Genomic DNA, 24,634 nt, shown 5'->3' with positions numbered 1-24,634 from the left:
TTCATCAGTGACATAAACAGGGGGATTGAGTGCACCCTCAGCAAGTTTTCAGATGACACCAAGCTGAGTGGTGCAGTTGACACGCCAGAAGGACGAGATGTCATCCAAAGGGACCTGGACAAGCTGGAGAGGTGGGCCTGTGTGAACCTCATGAGGTTCAACAAGGCCAAGTGCAAGGTCCTGCACCTGGGACAAGGCAACCCCCAATATCAGTACAGGCTGCGGGATGAAGGGAGAAGGACTTGGGGGTACTGCTGGATGAAGAGCTGGACATGAGCCAGCAATGTGCACTTGCAGCCCAGAAAGCAAACCGAATCCTGGGCTGCATCAAAAGCAGCGTGGCCAGCAGGTCGAGGGAGGTGATTCTGGTCCAGAGGAGGGCCACATTTTGTGGGGGCTGGGGCTGGAGCCCCTCTCCTACAAGGACAGCCTGAGAGAGTTGGGGTTGTTCAGCCTCGAGAAGAGAAGGCTGCGGGGAGACCTCATTGTGGCCTTCCAGTACTTAAAGGGGGCCTATAGGAAAGATGGGGACAATCTTTTTAGCAAGGCCTGTTGTGACAGGACAAGGAATAATGGATTTAAACTAAAGAAAAATAGATTTAGACTGTATATAAGGAAGCAATTTCTTACAATGAGGGTGGTGAAGCACTGGAACAGGTTGCCCAGAGAGGTAGTGGAGGCCCCATCCCTGGAAACATTGAAGGTCAGGTTGGACGGGGCTCTGAGCAACCTGATCTAGTTAAAGATGTCCCTGCTCATGGCAGGGGGGTTGGGCTACATGATCTCTAAAGGTCCCTTCCAACCCAAAGCATTCTGTGATTCTGTGATTCTATCCCGATGCACACATGCATGCATGTATCCTCCCCAACAACTCCCAGCAGAGGTTTTCCCTGGCAGCTCGTGCTTGCTGCCCCCTCACCTCCCCTCTCAACCACTGCCACCGTGGGGTTTCAGCTCTGCGCTCGGCAGCGTATCCACAGGGCAGGGACACCTGGCAGGGAAAGGCTGACTCGAGTGACAAGTGACACAGGGGCGGTGACACGTTTTCCCCAGGGATGTGGAGAGTGGTGGGTGAGGGAGAACCCACACATGGGGGAGCTGCAGCCTCTGCCCAGCCGCGCAGCCTGGCTTCACCTTATCCCGTTTGCTCCGGCGATAAACCCACACCTTCCAAAGGGGCGTTTGCTTGGATCTACCATGGTGTGGGCTGGGGCTGGCGGTGTCCTGCCATTCACACCCAGGAGCTGCCTCAGGCCCGAGTCACTTTCTGATGCAGCTCCTGGGGCTGCCAGATGGAGAGCAGCCGAGGCAAAACCCCCGCTGCCAGCATGCCAAAGCCTCCCTTGCACTGGGCGATTTGCGCTGTAAACCAGGATGGTGCTGAAGATGCACGGAGGGTGCTGGCAGTCCGGCAAGGTGGATGCACAGCCGGAGGGAGGGAGACACCAGGGTGCCTGGTGTGGGGCCATGCACAGCCTGACTCAGACACCTCCTGCAAGAGATGGGATTATGATCCTCCACACAAGTGTGTACGGGGGCCAAATCCTCTCCCAGCTGAGTCAGGGGAAATGGAGCAGCAGCAGGGGCAGAAGCCTATCCCAGCCACAAGCCCTGATCTGAATTCACCCTGTGCTGCTGATCTCCAGGTATTTGCCCAAATTCCTTCTGCTGGTGACTCAGCCTCCTCCCTCCTCTGCCACGCTGGCCACAGCTCACCAATTGAGTAATGGGAAGAAACCACCCCAGGAGCAGCGTGATGGGCCCTGACCAGGAAGGGGCATGGCTATTGTCAGGAGGAGCTGACACATAACTTACTTGGTGCCCTGTGAGGGAAGGCAGCATTGAAGCCTGCCGGGAAGGCCCCCCTCCCGGGAAGGCATCCTCTGTGCATGGGCGGCTGCTGGGGCACCCCATGCTGCCGAAGCTGCCACATTTCCAGGGGACATCAGCCTGGCAGGTGTCCTGGCCTCCCATAACCGCTGGCAGCCACGTGCCCATCCATACATGCCAGGGTGAAAAAGGGAAGGTCTGGGCAGGGAGGGAGGGATGGAAAGTGTTGATATAAAGGGCTTTTCTATAATCGTTCTCCCCTTACTGGCTAATCCTCTGCTGGCAACAGGGACATTTTGGGCATTGGGTTGCAAAATGTCTTTCTCTTTATCCTCAGACCTGAGGATACAGGGTTTGGGCAATGTTTCTGCTACTTCCCTGTGCACCGTTCTGGCAGGGATGTGGGCAGGAGAGGTGCCTGGGCTGCCTTTTGGGTGGACACAACTGCATTGGCCATACGACCCACTGAGATGGGTTTGCTGGTGAGCTGTCCCCAGCTCCATCCGATGTCGCTGGGCTGGGGCTGCCAGCCCCTGGAGTAGCTTTCTTGGGGCACAGACCCTGCTTTACCAGCACTTAACCCCATATCTAAACCGTGTGCAACACAGGGCGAGGGGGAGGTTTTTGTGAGCACAACAGTGCCAGGGATGGGATACTCCTGCCGTGACTTTGCAGAGGTCCGAGTGACTCAGGGAGAGATAAGCTGACCGGTGGTTTTCCTGCCTGCGGAGTGGCCCATTGCAGCATGACTAAGAGCGTGCAGGAGGGAGAGGCACTAGGGTGGTGTCAGGAGCAGGCAGGGTGCTGCAGGCAGCTACCGAGACCTCCCCTTATCCCCAAAAGTCCCACTGAGGAGAGGGGATGAGCTCTGCCGCTTTGTGTTTCCATCCCCAAAACTTCACTTGGTTCATCTCATGCTCTGGCTCTCGGGGATGAAGAAAGGGCTTAGGCTGGCTTTTCCTTTGGGTTTGACCCAACTCCCAGCCTGGGTGCATCAAGTGGCCAAGGGATTGCAAAGCCTCTCTGCAGAAGGAAAAGCTGAAGCAGCGAGAAGGTGCTTAATCTTTAGGGGTCTGCGAGCCCTGCTTGCTGCTCCTGAGCCCATTCTTGCTGATGTGACCTCTTCTACCTTCTGCTTTCACAGAATGGTCCAAAGAGGCCCCCTGCCTCCTTCCCAGCACAGGGCTGAGCCTGCGCTGCCCAGCAAGAGAAACCACCCCTGAGAAGGGACAAGCCCTGCCATGGCGACGAGCAGCTGCTGCCACCCTGGCAGCCTGCCCCAGCGATTGGCACTGGGAAAAGGATTCCCACATCCAGGATAGGGCGCCATTCTGGGAACATCAGGCTGCTGAGGGGGCACGGCCACCCTGGCACATGCTGAGCTTCCCAGTGCTCAGCCCAGTGTAGCAGCAGCCCCAGCTGGGCTTCAGCAATGCTCCCCACCGCCCTCACCCCACGGAAACCCCCACACACTGCCCTGACAGCACACAAACACCAACCTCTTACCTTCAGCTCTTTCAATTCTGCTTTTTAAGGGGTGAAGGCAGCTGCAGCCACACAAGCAGTGTTATTTGCAGCCCTCGGCAGGCAGTGTGGGTGGAGGTACTAGGCAGATAGGCACCGTGTCCAGACAGGCACAACAGCCCTGTGTTTGCCTCCAGCTGACCAGGCTCACTAGGGACACTGGCCAAAACTGTTAGTTGGCAAGTCTGCCTCTACCTCCTCCATAAGCAGCCCGTTCAGTGATTCTGCAGGCCAGGTGGAGGTGAGGAAATCCTGGCAGCACTCAGGAAGCCTCAGCACAGACCTGGAAGCACTATCAGACCCCAGCTCTCCCTGACCCACACTGTGCTGGAGGCTGCCTGCAGGACACAGGGATCTCCACTCCTGCAAGGCAGGGCTGGGAGCAGCCTAGAGGGCACCCAAGGGGTCTGCTGCATTAATTCACCCTTACAAGGCTGCAAAAACCTCCTTCAGCCAAGGGTAGGGGTGGAGGTTTGCTCCAGGTGAAGAGGACCATGCCAGGCAGCGAGGGGAGAGCTCTGCTCTCAGAACCAGGTGGACAGAGCCAGCCTGGCCACAGCACCAGCGGGACCCAGGCCAGCATCCCCACTGCCAGTACAGGCACCTCCAGCCATGCAGGCGAGGAGCCAGCCCAGCTCCACAAGTGATGATTTAGGCAGGGGACACCAACCTCTTTGAAGCAGGAGGCTCAGCCTTCAGACGGGCAGGAAGGCCCAGGTTAGCTTCTACTTGAAGATGCACCAAGAAACCGCTATGGTTGTGGGATTGCTGGTGGAACAGAGTGGCCTCAGCCAGCTGAGCCCCCAGCCCCAGCAACACTCCCAGCTCTGGTCTCCCCCAGGCCACCAGGACCTAAGCCCTACACAAATACCAAGCTGGACTCGCCCTGCAGGAAACCATCCTGTACAGCCCCTTGAGCAACACCAAACCACCAGCACTGCTGCGGCACCAGGCAGAGAGACATTCCCACCCCGCAGGGCAAGCCAGGCTGCAGCCTGAACCTTTGCCAGGGAAGAAGTCACAAGACATAGGTAGGTCATTACATTTTATTTTATAATAAACTTCTCATTTTTCCCCCAAGGAAGACAAAAAACTGTGAGTGAGGCTACAGAACACCATCAGTGAAGAACATGAGAGACAGAGCCAGGCCATGGGCCAGGCCAGAAAGGATGCCCCCAGGCAGAAGGGGTCCGTCCCCAGGAGCCTCCATAGCCCTTGCTCATCTCCCTACTGCATTACAGCAAGATCAGTGCTGTCAACGGGGCTGAGCAGCTGAGCAGCAGAGATGGGGTTGGCTCAGGCTATTGATGGACTGAGAGGGCCACGCTTTTTTTCCCCCACCCACCAAAGCTGTCAGCAAGGTGGGACAGTGGGTTAGGTGATGCAGCTGTTTTCTATACAGGTACATGATGTAAAGTTAAAAAAACCACATGATTTAATTCAAAGCACGGAAAAAAAAAAAAAAAAGTGGTAGCTCTTCCTGCCAGACCACCTCACTCTAGGAAGACTTCACACATTCCTTCTCCTGCTCAATAGCTGCAAGAGAAGAGAGGTCCATTAGTCTGTGGCACTTTTTGCAGAAACACCCACTGGAGAAGGCTGCAGAGCAATCACCCAGGCCCCGGCACCCAGTTTTATGGTTTGACCCCAAGCAGGGTAGACAAACACTCCAAGTCAGAGGGTGATGAGACACGCACGCGGGCGACAGCAAGTTGGGCACCTGCCTTCAGCTCTCCTCAGGGAAGTCATGCCCTGAGGCAACAGCTCGGAGCAACAGCCCTCCGTGTGCGATCATGCCCGCTGCCCCAGAGGGCCGTACCCGGAGCCCTCACCGCTCGGTCGGTGGGTGTCTCTGGGTCAGAGCCGCACTGCCCCACGCTGCCTCTCCCCACCGGATGCCTCGGTGGTGAGATCAGCGCCCGAGGACTCCCTCTGCACCGCCCGCGGCCGAGCGTGCCTCCGGCACGGCCAAGCACCGGGGCCCCGCCCTGGCCCCAGCCAGCCCCCGCCGTACTCACTCTCCTTGGAGGGCAGCGTGTTCTTCTCCTCCGTGTTGGTTTTCTTCAGCTTTTTCTTGTCGAATTTCTCCACCTCCGAGAGGTCTGGCTTGTCGCACATTTTGCCTGCGAGACCCGCGTCCCCCCACCCCGGGTCAGCCGAGGTGCCCGGGGATGGGGATCGGCAGACAAAGGCGGCCCGCCCCGGCCCCGCCGCGGACAATAGCGCAGGGCGGGGCACGCCGCCGCCCCGGGCACCGCGCCGCTCCCCGGCCGCGGGCAGCCCCGCACCGGCTGGGCGTCGCCCCGGGGCCCGCACCCGCTGGGGGAGACCCCCTCGCCCTCGCCGGACGCGCTCCCCGCGGCGCGCAGCCAGCGCCCCCCGGGACGCCCCGCGCCCGCAGCCTCGCCCAGCGGCGCCCCCCTTGCGCCAGCCCTGCGCGGCCGGAGCCCAGCCCTGCCCTGCCCATCCCGCAGCCCTGCCCGCGCACCCCGCGCCGCACCTGCTGCCGGCCCGGCCCGCTCCGCTCTGCTCCGCTCCGCTCCGCTGCGCGTCCAGGTGAGGCTGGGGCGCGCGGCGTGGGGCGGCGCCTTATATACGCCGGCCGCCGCCCAGCTCGCGCGCCCATTGGCTGCCGGCCGGCCGCTGAGCCTGCTGGGAAGCGCAGTCCGCCCGCGGGCTGCCGCGGCCGCGCGGCCCCGGCGAGGACTGCCGCTCCCGAGGTGCACCGCGGCGGGGCCGCGCGCCCGCGGGCACAGGGGGAACTGAGCGGCGCCGGGCACGCGCGTGCGTGACGGGGGGCGCGCGTCAGCCGTTACGGGAGGCCCCGGGCAGCGCCCGCGCCCGCCCTGTGCACGCGCACCCTTTGCGTGCCCTGTGCGCACCCACGGCCACCCCGCGCGCTCACGGATACGCCCATCGCGCCTCCCGCTCGGGGAGCCGCTGCAGACCCGCACGCGCCCGGCGTCACCCCCGGCCCTGCCCCCACAGCTGGGTGCCGGCCGAGGGGCAGCAGGCAGCTCCCCACGGGGCCCGGCGAGCCCAGGGCCACCGTCCCGGCCCCAAACCCTCCCCAGGGGCAGGCGCCCCGCAGCCACGGGGCAGCCGTGCCCTGAGCATGTGCCCGGGGCACGCCCGCCACTAGCCACCCCCCACACACCCACCCTGCTGAAGCAGAACTTGCTTAAGCAAGCCAGCCCTCGGGATAAAAATGGCACCTTATTGTCACAGCCGTGGGAGATGCTTTGCCACCGTGCTCAACCCATCGCCACACCGGCCCCAGCCACCGTGCTGCCAGGGAGATCCGGTCGCTGGAGCAGCAGCAGAGCGGGCAAGGAGCAGGCCAGGCTCACGGGCAGAGGCTCTTGCTTGGCTGTAGCAAGGCAACAGGGTACAGAAAGCTGGGGGGCAGCCAGCACAGACCAGATGGGCTGGAGGTGCATGTGGAAAAAATATTTTTTGGGGAAAAAAAAGCTGATGTAAGTGCAGGCCGCCTATCTGTTCCCAGCTGGGGAGCAGGAAGGGTAGTAGCAGTCCAGGAGGTACCTGCACACTGGCCACCAGGATGGGGAGCAGCTGGAGGGCCAGAATGCCTGCGAGGCCCTGCAGTGGAGTCCTGTGGGTACTGAAGGGAATGAGGAGGGGAGGGGGAAAAAAAAAAAAAAACCCAAAACAAAACAAAAACACACCCCAAAACACCAAACCAAACCATCCTGAGCCCCACGGCAGGCTTGCCAAAACCCTTAAGCAGAGATCCCAGTATCACAGCGAGCAGGAAGCCGCTGCAGAACGCCAGGGGTAGCAGCTGTGCTCCAGCAACTCTCACACCCGCCTCCACCTCCTCCTGGTCTGCCAGCCTCTGGGTTTCTCTCCAGGCTTATTGGAGATTTTGCAGAGAAAATCCCCAGCAAGCCTGAGGAAACATTTGCTTTACATTTTTTAGCTAGAAGACTGCCATCTTGGGAGGGGGGCTTTGTGCTCTCCAGCAACAGGTCTTGGTCAGAAGTGGCCCTTTGCAGCAAGCCCCGAGCACGCCTGCACCTTCCCGCTTCCAGCCAGCAAGCACATTCTGAATTAAAGAAATGCCAATGGTTGGTGTACACAGAAAAGGCAAAGGCCAAGATCTAAGGCCAGGTCCTAAAATGTGGTTGCTACTCCAAGAGAAATCTGGGTGGCAAACCAGGGGTAGAGAAAGAGGCTGCAGGCAAAGCCCCAGGCCAGGCTGCTCCTGGAGCAGCTCTGATTTGGTGCTGCGGCCCCCTGGCAGGGCCAGGTTTGGAGGGTGCCACATAGCCAGGAGCAGCAAGCCCACGCAGGGCTGCCTTCATGAGCATCCTTCAAACCCACCCTGCAAAGCCCACATCACAAAGCCCAGCCCGAGCTGAGAAAGGGTTTATTTTTCCTGCACAGCCAAAAGGAAACAAAAAACCCACCCAGTTTCAAAATGAAAGCAGGAAATCCTTTTTGCTTTTATGCAAATAGTCAGACAAGTATTCTACCATGTGTTTGCTCTCCAGCTGTGCCCACCCTCCCCTCAGCTCCCCCCTCTTTCCCTGCCTGTTCTCCACATGCTTCTCCTTTGCAGATGCTGCACAGTCTGCTGTAGCTTTTGTCCCTGGCAGGCAGCGACTGCAAAAGGACCTCGTCCTCATCCGCCCTGCGCACAGCTCCTCGCCAGCATCAGCTGCACCCACCCCAGCCAAGGCACAGCCCCTGTGCATCGTGTTGCATCTCCTCACTGCTGCAGTGATTTGCAGACCCCGGGGTCTTTGTCTGGCGACAAAGCCGCCACGGTGGACGTGCAGGCAGGGGAAAGGGAGCTCCCCCTTCCCTGAGCCAGCCACAGCCACGCAGGCACCGCCACACTCCTACAAACCATGGCTGGAGCAGCTTTAAAGCCAACCCTCTGCATTTCCAGCAGGCAAGGTGTGGGGCTGCTGTTGCGGAGCTTTTAAAACCCATCTTGTACAAAGGACAAGAAAGGAGCTTATATCCCAGCAACAGCTTTTTCCCCCTGACAAATTTGCAAAGCCTCCTGTAACCACACAACCTGCTGCTTTTGCATGTGTTTTGGTATTTCTGCTTTCAATAATTTGTAACAAAAGAACCACAACATCAACAGATACAGGGAAAGTGAAAACAGCCCTGACCAGAAAGAGAAGAGAAGGGAACAACTGCCAGCCATTTTAGAGGAGTTTTAAATCTCCCACAGAACAAGGCTGTCAGGGCTCAGACACAGCCTCACTGATGGCCATTTCCAGGAACACTTTATTCTCTTCTACAGGAAGGAGGCAGGAGATTTTCTCTGATCAGAGTTTTTTTTCAGCCTCCTGCCTGCAGGGACAGGCCGGGCACCACCACAGCCAGCCAGGACCTGAGCCCCCTTTAGCCACTGCTGCCCAGCTGTGAATCAGTCCCCCTACTCTGCAGGGCCACAGTTTACTTTTTTCTGCTCATTTTTAACCCCAGCTTCCCGCCATGACCCTTTCCTTCAACCCAGGCAGGAGCAGAGCACCCCAGGAAGGCAGCCAGTACACTGGGGCTGTTGTGTCTATACCAGGGCTCATTCCTCCCATGGATTTTTCTCCTTGCAGTTTAGAGAAGGGCTTTCTGTTAACCCTTACTACTTTCCCATTGCCCAACAGCAGTAAGGCAAGCTGCTGCTTTCTCTAGATCACAGAAACACTGACTCTAGGAGATGAGAAATCAGCTGTATACTAACTAGTAAGGCACAGGGAAAAGCAGCAGGAAGGAGCAGCAGCAGGAGGGAGCTGCTGGTGAGAGCAATCCAAGACGTGTCTCATCTTGCTTCAAACAGAAAACAAGTCCAGCTGCCTGCAAGGCACAAATGATAAGCCCAGCTTTCACAGTGGCTTAAGGCATCCCCACCCTGCACATTAGCTTCAGCTACCCAGGCAGGTGAACTGGGCTAAGATGCAGGGCTTGATTGATGTGTTTCCCTTCCGCTGCTGCTTTTACAGCAGGCTGCAGACAGACAGACATGAGACAGCTACCAGCACCAATATCAGCACCTGCACACCAGCAGCCACACTCTGGCTGCATCTGTGGCACAATGAGCTGCAGTAGCTCTGTTCTGCTCTTCCAGCTCTGCAAATACAAAAGCACAGCAAATTTCTCACTTGGGATTTTCTCCTGGGGAAGCAATGACTTACTTTCTATAGTATTTCTTCAGCAGCTGTAAAGAAAGCCTGAGAAGACACCACACAATCCACCTCCAGAGCACCCTGCATGCTCCATACTCCCTCCAGCAGCTCTCCAGGACAGGCTGGAGAATCACCTCTGCTAGAGCAGGTAGCTCAAGATAGCACAAGCACTTCAAAGCATGGCTGATGCTGCTGGAGCTGAACTTGCCTGGGTTAAGGGATGAACATCCCTGCAACACTCTCAGACTTGGAGGAACTTAGCTCTCTGCCATTCACACACTGCAGTGAAGGGACACCCTTCCCATGGCTGCCTGGTACTACATCCATGACTGTCCTGGACAGGGAGAAGAGTGCTTTAGCATGCATGTGTAAAAGGCAGCCATACTTGCTCTAATAGCACAATGGTCACTTCTAGTCAGTCAGTCACAACCTGCCTACAAATAGGTTTAATAATTAGAAAGTAGTGGAGTTTTTTTAATTTAGGGAAGGAACTTTGGTCAAGTGTCCAGCCCTTCCGATCTGAAGGAGTTTTCCAGAGCAGAAGTCATCTTCCTCCTTGGGACAGTTCTCATGCTCTGTGTATCACCCATCCTTTTAAAAGTTACAGCGCTGTCACACAGCATTTTAAGTCTGTGCCCTCCCCCACTCCAACCCCCAGGTTTTATTAGAGTAACCAAGAAAACAGTATATAAACACTAACAGCAAGTCACCTTTGTACAAATTCTTGGCCACAAAGCTCATGTTCTGTTTCTTCGCTAAGGAAGGTAAAGTCTGCTACATCACCCTGACAGCACCCACATCACCTCCCCCTCCTGTTTGAGGGAAAAAAAAAAAAGTACAGTTCACTTATTCATTGACCAGTATCAAAATAGGTTGTAACAGTTGAATGACAGTAGTGATCCTCAGCAAAAGTCTACCTGAGGCCATCATCCTGTTCCCTGAAGCAATGTTCAATCTAGGCCTGGAAGTCTATTGTAAGGCCAAAGACCTTTCTCTAGACCTGCCATCTCATCCTTCTGACTTCATTTATACTTTCCCAGTTTACAATATGCAATGAGAAAGGATCATGGTTTAGTTAGAACAAGTGCTTCTCACAACATAATCGTGCTGCCTCTGATCATTAGCTTTGTGCAAGATACTTAGCAATTCTTCATTTGTACTTGCTAAACTATTCCTGTTTTCCCCTACCTGAACATTATGTGAACAGACCTGCTCAGATATGGAATTGAACAGTACAAGAGAAACTGCACTACGACCTCTAACAATTAAGTCTAGGAAATCAGATACAGACAAAAGCCACTACCCACTAAGAGAAGTGGCTTGGTCCCAAGCTCTTCTTCTATGCAAGATGAGCACAGCCAGGCTGAACCTCACAGTCAGCACTGCTGCAAGAGAGTTAAACCAGCTGACCTTCCCAGGTCCCTTCCAAATAATATTACTCTACAATCTACCTTGCAAATGACCCAACTTAGGAGATGCACATCACCTTTGTAAGGTTTTTAGACGCATTTATAGGCAGAGGCCATAGTTTTTAAATAAAAGTTTAATTCCTTCATCAGGTCTTAAGTTTAAAGACAAATGCTGCTGAAAATCCTCACACCACTGCTCCAGTGTCCTGGCTCTTGGCTGTCAGGGCATTGGCAGTGCAGCAGCAGGGGCTCCAATACAGGAGGCAGGAATCAGACTCTTGGTAGAGCTCAGTGCAGGATGCAAAGCAAAGAAGCATGAGACACACACTTTCCAGACAAACACCAATTCTTATACAAAAAGAAAAACCCTACATTGTAATAGAAGTGTTAACATTGCCACAGGACAGGAGTTCTAGGAAGGGAGAGAAGTCTTCAGTAAAAGGCACAACTAAAGAAGTACTTCCCTAGATCTTAACCAAATCTTTCAGTTAGTTCCACTTATACCCCACAGCCCCTAGCCTCTGAAAGCCATGTTGGTTACTCTAGCAAGTAATTTCAAGTTCCTTCTTTTCCCTTTTTCCCTTCCTCCAGGTGAAAAACAAATAAAAGAGGAGTGCTTATAAAAACCAAAGCATAAAACCAAAGCATAAAACAGCTTGGTCTATAACCCCCTAAGAGTCCAGGAGAGACTTAACAGTTTACCTTACGATTGTCTGATACAGTTACTAAGTATTCAAGTTTCAGATGATACTTATTATATCTGGGAGCCTCGGCCAGCTCTAGTTTTGGTATTTTCCTTTCAGGCACTTTACTGCCTGTCAGGTTAGTATTAGATCTACAGTTTTCCCAGTACTATGTATCACCAGCCTCTTCAACCCATTGCTGTAAGCACTCATTAGCAGCAGACCCACTCCAAGGGCTTCTTCAGGTTTTGTAGTCCTGCAACCTCCTATGCTCCTTGGTTTAAGATCTTTTGCAAGGAGCAACACTTTCAAGGCAAGGCAGACAGTGACCAGGACAAGCAACCAGAATGTGTCAGTAACTTACAGGACAACAGGATTGCAGGCAATGAGAGGCTAAGACAGCTGGACACAAAGCTGTGTATTAGGTTACCCCAGCATCTGAGCAGGCACTTGCTAGATGCAACAACCAAGCTACCATGGGATAAAGAGGCTTGGTTTACTAGTGTACTGGTAAAAAAAGAAAAGGATCAAGGATTTGCACAGCAAGTCAAGGTGCAGCTACAGTACATGACAGCAGTCCTCTAACTGCTAGCAAGGCTAACAGTAAGCTGTGAAATTGAGGAACTGGTTTTAGCCTACACTAGAAACTAGAGCACACAACCACCATAAGTGCTCTATGTACAAGGGAGTAGAATGCTTGTCCAGGATGCACCTTCACCACTAAGTTAACACAGCAAGGCAGTACTGCACAGACTATGCTCTCACCTTCACTTTGCTGTATAGCATGCTAAAGGGCATTTAATTTCATCAATAATTAAGATGAATTCAAGTTTGCAAGCTACACTGATCTCCTTTCATGGGAGGAAGCTATAGCAGAACCACCTCCCAGGTGTCCCCCAGGGCTTCACCTAGAGTCAAGCTTGGCCAAGATACAAGCCTTCTGCATTGCTCTTCAAAAGGGCTTCTGTCAGGTATAGAGTGGTAAGACAGCCAGCAGTCTCTTGCTGTAGATCCAGATCAACATGTCCTAGGGAGCTCTACTTCCCAAACAATTTAGGGTGTGCATGCCATGTTATCTAACCCTGCCCACAAACCCTCTCCCCAACCCCCCCTTGAAATAATTGTGGCAATTAGTCATGTGTCAGTCCTGCTCTCCACAGATCTGCAGAATTGAGTCAATACTACTGATGAGCCCCAATGCCAAGGGTTGCTGGTGGAGTTGGAGTGTTACAGAGATAAGCTTCCCCCCCCAGCCTCCCAGCGTTGGGATCAAATCCAGTAAGCCTGACTTAAACAGGAGGAGCTGTGGAGAACTGCACTGGAACAAGCAGAGTCTTCTACTGAACTTTACAACAAGCTGAACAACTTTTGGTTTTAAAAAAAAGCCATACAAGCAGCAGCTGGCATCTGTTGTTATAAAGGGACATGGCTGAATAGGTAGGAGACAGATTCCCCATTATGAGTCCTCCTGATGGCCTCCGCAAGGATCATTGAGATGTCAATCACCTGGAGGGGAAGAAAGATGCATTAGCATCACTGATAGAAGACATCAAGCCTGGAAGAACAGCTGGTAAGAACTTAAAGAGTAACTCACCACCCAAATTTATAACATGCCAGATGCAGACAAATTACTTCTACATGGGATTGGGATTTAATCACATATAGTTCTGAATATATTCTACATATGACACTGCAAGAATTATTTCACTGTTGATATGTCAGGATGACAGTCTACTGTCACTTTCCGTTGCTGAGACTGCCTAAGCTCAGTCTGTTTACCCTAGGACTATCTTATTCACTTTGTGTAGGTTGCAGAGAAGTTAGGGGAGTCTAAATCAAGATCAGATTGCTTCCCTTGAGTCACAAGGCTTTACCATCACTGCCAGCAGTCTAAAAGATGAAGCTACTGTGCTGGAGCTCAGCTCCCCATCACTGTGCTGGCTCCACCTGGTGGGGTAATCAATCCCATTAACATGAGGGAAAAATCAAGTCTCAGTAAAACTAGCTCTGAACCCCAGCAGCTAAAGCGCTTTGATCTGTGCAGTCTCAATAAGAACAAGTGCATTAAGGAAACTAAGTGAAATCCATATTTAACATGATTTTCTTTCTTCCAGATAGTTTGCCTCCTAAGGAAGGAAAGAAAAAAAGCTTAAGAGCTGCAGAGCAGACAGAGCATGATGCTTACGACAAATCCTTTAGTTCCATGTTCCTCAACACTGCACATCAGATGTTAGCGTAAAAGAGTGAGGTGTGAGAGCCTGAAAAACTACTCCACTGCAATCTTTGTCTACAGCTATTTACATACTGATTGCCAGTTTAACATTTTGCCTATATTAACTGTGGTGTGGAGCTTGGAAAGAAGTTGAAGCAGACATCTTTTAGATGTGCTCAGTTGCAGGAATATCATCCAGAAGGTAGTGTTGAAAAAAACTGCAACCCAACAGCAGTTTGCAATCAGCTTATAACTTACTTCCCAAAGGAGCTTACAATTCACTGCATTCAACCAGCTGAGCTTCCTTTTCACCAGAACCCCAGTACTGGGGAACCTGCTACAACACAGTACTAGCTGAGTCTTAGCAATGCCATTCACTTTCCAGAATTTCTCCAAATGCCTGCATTGTGCTGTGAAGCTAGTATTTAGGATGTCCTTGGCTGTGTGTATGCTATAGCAGTACCTGAAGCTTCTGATCGAGTCTATTATGCCTGAATGCTCAGGTAAAGCTGCAACTTCCAGCTGTCCATTAACACAGGAAATCCTCAAGTTCTGCCTAGCTCAAGTTGTACAGCCTATTTTTTTCTTCCAGGAAAGTCAGCCTCAGCTTGGGAAACAAAATGCTTTTCCTAAATGGAAAGTACTTTTCCTAAATGGAAAACCCAAGAGACCAGCTTTTAGCTTTCATGTGGATGGCAAAGTATTTTTGTTTATCTTTGGCAAGTATCTAAACATTGTACTGTGAAGCTGTGTCAACTGCTCTTACTCAAGCCAGCCAGATACATCCATGGGACAAGACTGCACTCCCTCTCCAGCTCATGTGCACTGCTGTTATGACCAGACATGACACATTCACCTTCTCCAGACCAGGCCTACATTGCTTCACAAAAGGAAGTGACACTCTGCTTAAAGGCCTGGGCATTAGGTGATAGATACACAGCTGGCACTACCAACTTCAGAAGTTCCTATCTACTTCTGCTTCAGTATTATATGTCATCAGCATATCACTCCTCCAAGGTGTACACATACAACTGCTTGCTTACATCATGGCCCCATTAGATCCATGATCTGATCTAGGTAAAACAAGCCCTGAAAAAAATTTACTTAAATGAACTGTTTAAGATGAGCTGGATTAGAACCTGCATTTTATCAGTGTAAAACATCTGTAATCCCACAGCAACAGAAACAAAAGAACTAGTCAACACTGATTCAAGTATGAGTGAAACTGCTGTAAGCACTAGACAGTATTATGGGGTTTTCCCACCAACAGGAGGACAGACAAGTGATACCACCCCCCAGGAGTGACTGAAAGTAGATGCTGACCTGGATTTTAGGGCACTGCTTCATCTTGTCCTCCTGGGGTATCGTGTTTGTGACTACAACTGCCTCAAAACAGGCATTGTTGATCCGAGAAATTGCTGGCCCAGAAAAGATCCCATGAGTTAAGATGGCATAAACTTTGGTGGCTCCAGCTGACACAAGCCTACAAGGCAGGGGGGAAGGAGAAGGATGAGAAATTCTTAGCAAGTATTAAAGTGACATTAGTGCATGGCACATGGTAAGCATGAAAGGAGACAATACCATATGCTTAGGGGACAGGCTACCATTGATTCCCCCCTCCAGCCCGCTATTGATTTGGGGGAAGAAAACAGTTTAACAAGTACCATAAAATCCACCACAGGCAAAGTATACACTGAAAAAATATTGTTCTTGCCCTGGGACATTTGGACTAGATCATACAAATCACCTTCGTGATTTCTGCCAACACAAAGTAGCAGATATTCAATACCAAGCATTGCACATGCTGGCATTTCTAGTGTAGAAGGCTTGAAAGATATCAAAGCTTGAAAAGCTTACTTCTAATAGAATCATAGAATGCTTTGGGTTGGAAGAGACCTTTAGAGGTCATCTAGCCCAATGCCCCTGCAGTGAGCAGGGACAGCTTTAATAGAAATTCAGATGTATGACCTTAAGTTGATGGACCAGACAGCACTTAGTTCAACACAAGCATTTTCAAAATAAAAAAAGACACAATGGTCTTCTAGCTATTCCCACTGTGAGAACTTTAATTAGGCTTTTTACTTGTTTTGTATGACATGAGATAAATAATCAAGAAACTGTATGTTACTTTGAAACTTGACATGCAAATAATCTGATTAACTCATTACATAGTGTTCACTAACAACAGGTTTCTGATTTAGGAAAGAATCAGTCAGCCCTACTCACTTGTCCGCAGCATGACAAATGGTACCACATGTGTCTGCCATATCATCTACCAGAATGGCCACTCTGTCTTTCACGTCACCCACCAGCACCATGCGATCCACTTCATTGGCCTTCTTGCGCTCCTTATGAATGAGGGCAAAGTCTACATTCAATCGATCTGCAATGGAGGTCACTCTGAAGAGAGAACAGTTTCCAAACAACACTTGACTCCACACAACAGCTTCAATCAAATCTCTCTTAAAACTATTAAGCACAAACTGCCACTGCAGCAAAAGAAGCTGTCACCATATCCGTTACTGCTCCCAAGCAATTAATAGATGACACTCTGCCACTTCAAGTTTCCCTTCAAGCAGTTAAACTGCAGTCTCTGATCTAATCTCTCCTGATGACAGCAACTAGATTAAGATAAAACAGTCTTTCATCCTGACCACTGTAAATTAACTTGCATTTAAAGCTCAAACAAACCTTAACCAGCAAGTCTGGCAAACCTGAAGTGATCAAAATGCTTGGGAAGTTGTCATCTTTGTAGCAGTACACTGGAAAGGCTTAGGCTGTGCTATGACAGGATCTACTTGCACTTACATAAGCATTCAGTTGTCATGCATACAAGCGCTGGCACAAGGAGAGTTGCAGGAGTACACATCCAAGAAATGCAAGTCTACCACCTCGCATTTACTTTGGTTAAAGTGACCACAGAACAACCTTACTGGAGGGACCTAAACTTTATGTATTGATACCAATGAAGAGTAAAGAGTTTAAAAGCATTAAGAGTGAGAAGGAACAAAATACACATGCCCCTAAGAAATTCTATACTTGAGATTAGTAGACTCCTAGCCTCAGCAGATCAGACTCATCACTCCGGAAGTCCTACACAAGATTGTTAAACTAAACTGTTAGCTAATGTATTTAGTTCTGAAGTATCTCCATAAATTATTGCACCAGCTAAGATTGACACATTTCAGTTTAAGTGGCTTTTGAAGGGGTTTTTTTTCAGGAGTCAAATTATAACTGGCTGACTTGGCATTTCATGTACACTGCATTATGCAACAAGCTGCAGAAGTAGCTGAATATACAAGAGGTCTTGTCCAAAACATGGGCCACAGCAAAGCTACAGGAAGACATACAGCAACCTACAGTAGTAATATCTCTTGGCTGCTTGTAACAGATAGCTTAAAACACTCTAAAGTATGTGAATCAGGTCAGCATGCACCAACATTTTGGTATGACAGTCCTGGATTTAAGATACATCTGCATCCCTTTGCTGTTCACATGTAGGCCTTATACAGAAGCATCAAGGAACAGCCTAGTTTCTCCTAATAAGCACCTGAGAACATTCTGAACTGCTCACAAACCGGCATGTTTATCTGCAGAAAGATGGGAGATTGTCAGACTATCAAAGTAGAAATGTGCTATAACATATGCTGCTGCTTTTTGGAAAGGAACCATCTATCTTCCTTGCTCTCAGGAAAGAGGAAGAATAGCAGCAGGCTTAAGTCCCAGCTAGATATTCAAATCAAGAATAATAAAGCAAGAAAATGCCTCAATAGACTAGGCTTAATACTCCAAACAAAACAGACTGGATAAAAACCAGTCATTAACAAGCAGTGGTAACCTTGTCTTCGCATAGGGGTAGGAGCTACACAATTCCCTCCTTCAACCTGCATAATTATCCTTCTACAAAAAATTGGTTTAGCCCAAGGGATGTAGTAATTGCACAATTCCTACCTATGTAGCTGTGATTCTAGAAGCTATTTGATTCTCCATGTAGCCCAAGAAACCTTCTAAACATTCCCTAGGAAGAATATCTGACCACTCTTCATTAGCTGCCACAGACTGTCTTACAGAAGGCAGGCTGGCAGAGGGAACATGTCTTAAGGCCACAAGCACTCTCAGGAATTCAAGTAGGTATAAAAGAATCACCTCAAGCTAGCTGGCAGCTTACCTCTTGGCTCCACCAGCATCTGGTGAAACAATGGTGCAGTTCTTCCACTCTGCAATATTCTCTTTGATCCATTTCAGTACAGCAGGCTCAGCATATAAGTTATCAACAGGGATATCAAAAAAACCCTGCAAGGAAGACGACAGGAACAGACATAGCTGAAGGTCACATTCCAAAAACTGTTGGAAGAAGCCTTCTATATTATGAGGCATGCAGCCACTGCCTTTCCACAGCTTTCCCTTTACTTCCCTTAATGCAAGGGCAGTAGCCTTTTGGATACACAGAATAGTAATGTAAGAAGTCTTCAGAGCCAGAAATAGTTTAGCAGCATAAATAACACTTTACATCTGACACCTTCACAACACGGAACTAGTTCTATCCTAAGGGGGTACAGAAAACAAGCATCAAACAATCATTTTCAGAGCAGCTAGCTGCCTGTTTACAAAGTCAATCTTTAAAGCTCATTACCTACACTGTTTGCATCTACAGGAAGCCTATGACAAAAGCTTGAGTAACATTTGTTTTTAAACTAATGCAGCTGGTTCCACAACTTTACACTGACCCAGCAGACTCCTCCAGGTAAACCTCAAAGGTCACTAAAAGCCAGAATTTAATCCTGAACAGGGAGTAATAGGCAGGGGAGTGGGGGCAGCTACTCTAGAGGAATACTTCAAGTTATGGGGTAACAGATCCTTCCTACCATCATTCCTTCTGCACTCAGCAACCCAGCAACTACAAGAACCAGGCTGAAACCAGCCAGATGCTTATATACACAAACCCAATTATTCAACTGAATCTCACCATTGAAAGGTCAACCCTATGGCACACATCACAACTCCAAGCCTCTTAGCCCAGGGGGGTATGCCTCTTCCCTCTCTTACTTCATGATCTTTCTCAAAGTCTTCTCAGCTGTGCCCCCCTAGAGTTTTTTCCATCTGAGACAAAGTATTTCTGGGCAAATTATACTGGAAGAAATTATACTGAAGTGTGAATGGCTGCATTTTAACTGTTAAAATGACAGCCAGCCCACCTACTTCACCAGGCAGTAGATATCTTACCCTTCTGGATTCAAAATGTTTGCAGCAATACAACAGATATCCTCCCCTCTGCCACACTCCTCTCAGTTGCACTGAGTTGGTTTCTTGGTCACAGAGCACTTGTTCAAGGTGGAAAAAGACAAGATTCACAATTTAACAGCTTGCTGTCCCTCTCTCCCTGGTATACACTCTTGCCACTTCTCTTACGCAGCTCTGGTCAAGATTTCAGTTGCTCTGTGAGACTATTCTGTTCACTGAGCCAGCAAAACCCATGAATAATTTTCAATTCACATGCAGCTTGGGAAAGAACCAAAGCCAACTTATCTGGAAGAGTTGCACTGAATGGATGTAAGTGGGATTGCCCATCTTGTCAGCAGCAAGCTATCAGATCACTGTCCTGGTCAACAGAACCCTCACAAGCAGCTGTACCAGTATACCTGGAGGCAGAGCTAACCTCAGGGCAGCAGTATGACCAGCCACTGTATCAAACAGAGCACTGCTCACTTCTCCCTGACAATTCAGTAAATATCAGAAAGCTCTACTCAATATTTGAGGACATTCTTGATAAAACCACATTCCATCTCAAATTCCTCAAAGGACCAACTAAGAATACATAGCATCACTATGTGGCAGTAAAGTTGCATGGATCATTTACTAGCCCAACATTCATTTGCACAGGACTCATGTCTAATCTGATCAAGAACAGCTATACTTTCATTTACAGATGAACCTGTTATCCATTTCTCCAACATTTTCTAACTGATTCTAGAAGTCCCTTCCAGTCCCATGTTCCCAATTCCTGATCACTGTTGTTTCTAAAGAAAGCAGATCACTGGAAAGCCTGCAAGGCAGTAAAGAGGCTCTGACTGGAGCAGGTAGGTACTTCCCTGATTTTAGCTCCTACCTGAATCTGAGATGCATGCAGGTCCATGGTGATTATATGATCTGCACCTGCCACAGACAGCATGTTTGCAACCAGTTTGGCAGAGATCGGAGCTCGACTCTAGTACAGAAAAAACAGTATTTAAGACAAATTTGACTCCTTCATCAAGATGTCAGTCTTCCACTTCTAGGCAATGATTCACAAGCAGTTACTAAAAGGAGTACTCATTAACATTGAATCTTTTCATCAACTGGTGATTACAGCTTGGTGTATTTTCAAGAACTAGATCTTTATGAAAAGACAAATTTGCAGTCCGATGCCCTGAGGTTTAAAAGAATTAAAATAAGTTTTATCTCCTCCTCTACGTATTCAACTTCATCTAATCTCTATCCAGCAGTCAGGACTTTCAAGGTGTGCATTTACCTTCCCAGCAGAAACCTTTACCACATCCCTTACCTTGTCCTTTTTGTCCTGCCGAGCATAAGGGAAGCAGGGTATGACAGCTGTGACTCTGCTGGCTGAGGCAATCTTACAGGCATTTATCATGATAAGGAGCTCCATCAGATTGTCATTGATTTCACCACAGCCACTCTGCACAATGTAGACATCCTCCCCGCGTACACTCTCCCCTATTTCCACACTGAGAACAGACGAGGAAAGGAGAGTTGTATCCAAATACAAATTAAAACACAGCCATCACATATGCCTGCAGAGCAACCAAGAGATGGCATTCCCAAGGGTCTGCAGGCAACGGTGTCATATAATCAAGGGTGTTGAGCAGGAACACTGTTGCTTATTTGCTCAGTAACCATTTTACATCCCTCACTGATCAAATTTAATGGTTCTGTCAGTAAGGCTAAAAGCACTCAGCCTGTACTCTCAATCTCAACACAAGCTGAGCACATAAACACCCCAGAACAGGCCTTGTTTCCCCTGAATCAGAAGTACAACCACCTCAGCTAAAACCAGTAGTGTACGAAGAGAGCAAGGATGATGGCCAGTCACCAGAGAAAGCCCAGCCAAACTTCTACCAGAAGCTATGCTGCAGCCAATTATTAGATTTAGATTCATAATAGCTATTCACTGGCTTGAACAGAGAAGCCCTCCAGCATTTCCCTTTGGAAAGGCTTTTGGGGTTAATTTCCTCCTGGATGTAATGCACACTAATCTCTGCTGATGAAGGGACTGAATACAAGCCAAAGGTCCTGTTTGCCAACAGCAAACTGCCAGCTTCAGCACATGTATGAAGACACCTGCACCAGAGGCAGAGTTGGAAAGAAAGCAGTAGTCTTACGTTTGACATTTCATACAGGGCAATGCTGTATAACGTCTTTCATAGGAATGGATTAACTACTAAGTACTTCCAACATTTCAGTTTAAGGAAGCCTGCCACAGATTTGGAAGTAACCAGAAGTCAGTCTACTGAGGACAAAGCTCTTCCACAGTTTCTTTCTTCTTGCACTGGAGATGCTCACCCACTCTGCAGACTGCTGCCACATCAAACTCTAGGAACAAGTAGACAGATAATCACCCAACCCACTCCCAATGGCTTCAGTTATAGATCACCTTAGGGTAGATTTCCAATTTTAGTATTTCATTCTTTGATCTCCTTCTCTTCAACATGTTTTTGATGACCACTAGGTATTTATAGTCTTACTGCTCAATATCCATCAGCAAACTGCTGTCATCTTTATTGCACACTGACTTACTGCATACACCACTCTCACATAGAATTTCAGCCAGCATGAGAACTTTGTGCTAGGTAAGTGTATGCTAACTACTGTTAATTCAGACAAGTGTCATCTGCAACTGTACTTACTAACAGTCTAATATTAAGCTGATTAAAGACATTTATTGTACAAAAGCATCAATGATCTATCGTTAAAGCAATCTTACTTTTTCTGGGAAGCATCTGCTATCAGTTTATTACTGCAAATACGATGCCTATTACATCTTAAAGTCACATTACCCACTAAGAACCTCCTGGGTAGCCAAATGGATGGGTAAGAGCAGTTAATAAAGAGGATTGAGAACAGTGCAATGGCTGTAAATCAAACAGACTTTTTACAACTCTCCTCTACAACTCTTCATAACTGAAAACTTCAGAGGTAGTACAATCAATACCCATGCAATAGAAACATAATATTCTACATCACATGTACATCCTAGTTTCTCCTGGAAAAAATTACTGTCTCCAGAAGAAAGGAGTAGATTGGAGCAACCATTCAGTTCAGTGTATACATGCTTAGGGAACATCTCTAAAACAAAGCTTTAAGAGCTCCAAATAATTTTTAGCCTCTCCTTTCTTTCAGCTTCTTCAAGTAGGATGGCAGCAAGACTTATAAAGCTTAGAGACAGAAAACAAGACAAGTCTTAGGTTTCAGAGCTTGGGGGGAACACAGACCACAAGACTGCAACTGCATCATGGGCTGCAAGGTGCTGTCAGCCTCTGATCTTTCCTGAATAATATTGTCAATACCTTTAAGACTCAGAGTAGTTTAAAGGCAGTAGTTTTAAGACCCTAAGCACAAAACTGTCAAGCCTCAAGTCATCGCAGGCTAGGCTAAGCAAGGAAGAGGCTAATCCCCACGGGTGAAACCCCAGGAGGTGCATTCCCATCAGCTCCTAGCTTTTGGGGCTGGGCGGCAAGGTCGGGCTGATGAATTCCACCACTGCAGCCTCTGCCATAGCGGCCGGGTGACACGAACCCTTTCCTCCACGTGTCGAAGCACTGCACCCCCCAAGGTGCCGTGAGAACACAAACCCGCCTGTCTGAAGCCCAGCACACCGCGGCACAGCCCGCAGGGAGCCCGCCGCCATCAGCGGAGGCCGCTAGAGGCATTGCCGGGGCCGCACGGCCGGCCAGCACATGGCTCACGGCCGCCGGGAGCTCTCCAGGGAGCACCACAGCCCCAGCCTCTCCCCGCAGGAGAACACCCCCGCGGGGCCCCGGCGCTCCCGGGGTGCCACGCTTTACCGGGCCGGGTGTTTCCTCTTCCTCTCGCCCAGCACTCGGCAAACCCCGGCCCGGGGCCCAGCGGCACGATCACCATGCTGCCACATGCGCTGCTCCACAGAAAGCGGCTCCGGGCGGCTCAAGCCGAGCCAGCGGCGTTACAACGGCGGCACGTGGGCTGAAGAACGTCCACGGGAGACCGGGCCCCGGCTGCGGCCCTGCCCCGGGGCCGCGCAGCGGCTGCCCGCAGGGGAAGGGCGGGATGCGCTGGATGTCTGCGGCCCAGCAGGGACCGGGCAGGAGCGCTCCGCGGAGGTCTCCGAGCGCGGCCCCGGCCAGCCGTCGCTCCCCGGGGCCGGGCCCGGCCGCCCAAGCCCCTGCACCAGGCCGCGGCCCCAGCGCCCACCCCGCGCCCCGCACTACAAATCCCAGCAGCCCCTGCGCGGCGGCTGTGCGGAGCCCAGCGCCGCAGCGCCCCGCGGCCCGCCGGGAGCTGTAGTGCGGCCCCGCCTCCGCCTCACCATGTCTCCTGGTTGCTGAACTTCTTCGTGACCACCTTGCCCAGCTCCAGGCCGAGGCGGTCGGCGATCTTCTGGGACAGGTCCTGGTGCGAGCTCCCGCTGAAGATCTTGATGTTGGGCATGACGGCGGCTGCGGTGCTCTCCTCCTCCACGCGCCGCCTCGCACCGCAACCGGCTGCCGCGCGGGGACCCACCCGCCTCCTGCGCGGGGACGCGGCGCGGTGAGTGCGGGCCACGCCGACACGCGCCTACTCCGCCATCTTACCCCTTCCCGCCAGCCGCGCGGGCCCTTTAGAGGCTCCTCGCCCCCGCGGACACGCCTCGTCGCGCTTCCCATTGGCTCCGAGGCGGCCGGGAGGCGGGGCCCCGCCCGCCCCCGCAATGGCGCCAAGGGGCGGTGGGCGTGGCTCAGGGGGCTCCCGCCTGCCCCGCCGACCGCCTCCACGACGCCCCCTGTTGGCGGGGAGGGAGGGAGGCGTGGGCGGCTGCTCGCGAGCCTCTCCAGGGGGTGGGGCGCAGGGCAGAAGCGGCCTGCGATTGGTCGGCGCCTGCCCGCCTGGCCTGCGATTGGTCAGGCCGCCCGCGGCCGGAGCGGGCCAACGACCCTGCCCTACGCGGCCCTGGGCGCGGGGGGTGGGGGAGCGGGAGGGGTGTTCGTTGGTCGCGTGATTGGCAGTCGACTCCCCCCCCCCCCCCCGGCGGCCATGATGGCTCCTCTCCCTCAGGGGGGCCCCGGGGAGGGGCAGGGCGGGGGAGAGGAAACGTCCCCGCTCCCACCGAAGGGCGCTGTGCCCGCGTCCTCCGACCCCGGCGGGCGAGCAGCCCCGCGGCGGCGGGGCGGGGGTTACCTCAGCATGCCGCTCTGCCTGCGCCCGCTGCCTCCTTCCTCCGCCGCCACGGGCTGCCAGCGCCTGCCCTGCGCTGGGCAGGCGTCACCTCGCCGGGCCGCAGCACCCCAGCAGCATGCTGTACGGGCGTCACCCTGCCCGGCTGCTGTGACCGCCGCGTCACGCTGCACAGGCACTGTCACCTCGCCAGGCCCTGTACTGGGGGGGGGCGACAGGCTGTGCCGGCGCCACCGTGCCAGGCTGCTGCACCCTGCAGAGCGCTGCACCGCCGTCACCCCGCTGCCTCTCAGGCGCGGCCGTCACCTCGCCGTGCCGCCGGACGCTGCCTGTTGCACCGGCTGAGTGCCTGGGGGTGCCGCGGCTGCAGCTGCCTCCAGGCGAGGCCCCGAGTTGCGGGGGGACGGC

At 51.6% G+C, this 24,634-nt stretch overlaps 2 protein-coding genes across 7 annotated transcripts; both read right to left on the bottom strand.

Annotated features, from left to right (window-relative positions):
- Positions 1-4,386: 4,386 nt before the first annotated feature.
- On the bottom strand, positions 4,387-5,887 carry LOC142594827 (thymosin beta-15A homolog). The gene is made up of 3 exons (XM_075720682.1): positions 5,855-5,887; positions 5,373-5,477; positions 4,387-4,890 (listed from the first exon to the last, which is right to left on the bottom strand). The coding sequence occupies exons 2-3, from the start codon at positions 5,470-5,472 to the stop codon at positions 4,853-4,855; spliced, it is 138 nt and encodes a 45-aa protein (XP_075576797.1). The 5' UTR covers positions 5,473-5,477; positions 5,855-5,887; the 3' UTR covers positions 4,387-4,852.
- A 7,061-nt stretch (positions 5,888-12,948) lies between these two features.
- Positions 12,949-23,518, bottom strand: PRPS1 (phosphoribosyl pyrophosphate synthetase 1). 6 transcript variants are annotated; one of them, XM_075720481.1, is made up of 7 exons: positions 23,382-23,518; positions 20,343-20,544; positions 19,926-20,024; positions 17,988-18,112; positions 16,046-16,219; positions 15,143-15,302; positions 12,949-13,113 (listed from the first exon to the last, which is right to left on the bottom strand). In XM_075720481.1, exons 1-7 carry the CDS (start codon positions 23,501-23,503, stop codon positions 13,021-13,023), a joined length of 975 nt encoding a protein of 324 aa, XP_075576596.1. In that variant the 5' UTR covers positions 23,504-23,518; the 3' UTR covers positions 12,949-13,020. The 6 variants fall into 6 exon arrangements, with proteins under 6 accessions (XP_075576596.1, XP_075576597.1, XP_075576595.1 ...); XM_075720482.1 differs by having other exon boundaries at positions 20,352-20,544; XM_075720480.1 differs by having other exon boundaries at positions 20,361-20,544.
- Between the last annotated feature and the right edge of the window lie 1,116 nt (positions 23,519-24,634).

This window comes from Pelecanus crispus, chromosome 13 (genome assembly GCF_030463565.1).
Source record: "Pelecanus crispus isolate bPelCri1 chromosome 13, bPelCri1.pri, whole genome shotgun sequence".
NCBI lineage: Eukaryota > Metazoa > Chordata > Aves > Pelecaniformes > Pelecanidae > Pelecanus > Pelecanus crispus.
The sequence above is the reverse complement of the archived record's forward strand: the minus strand, read 5'-3'. Positions and strand labels throughout refer to the sequence as shown.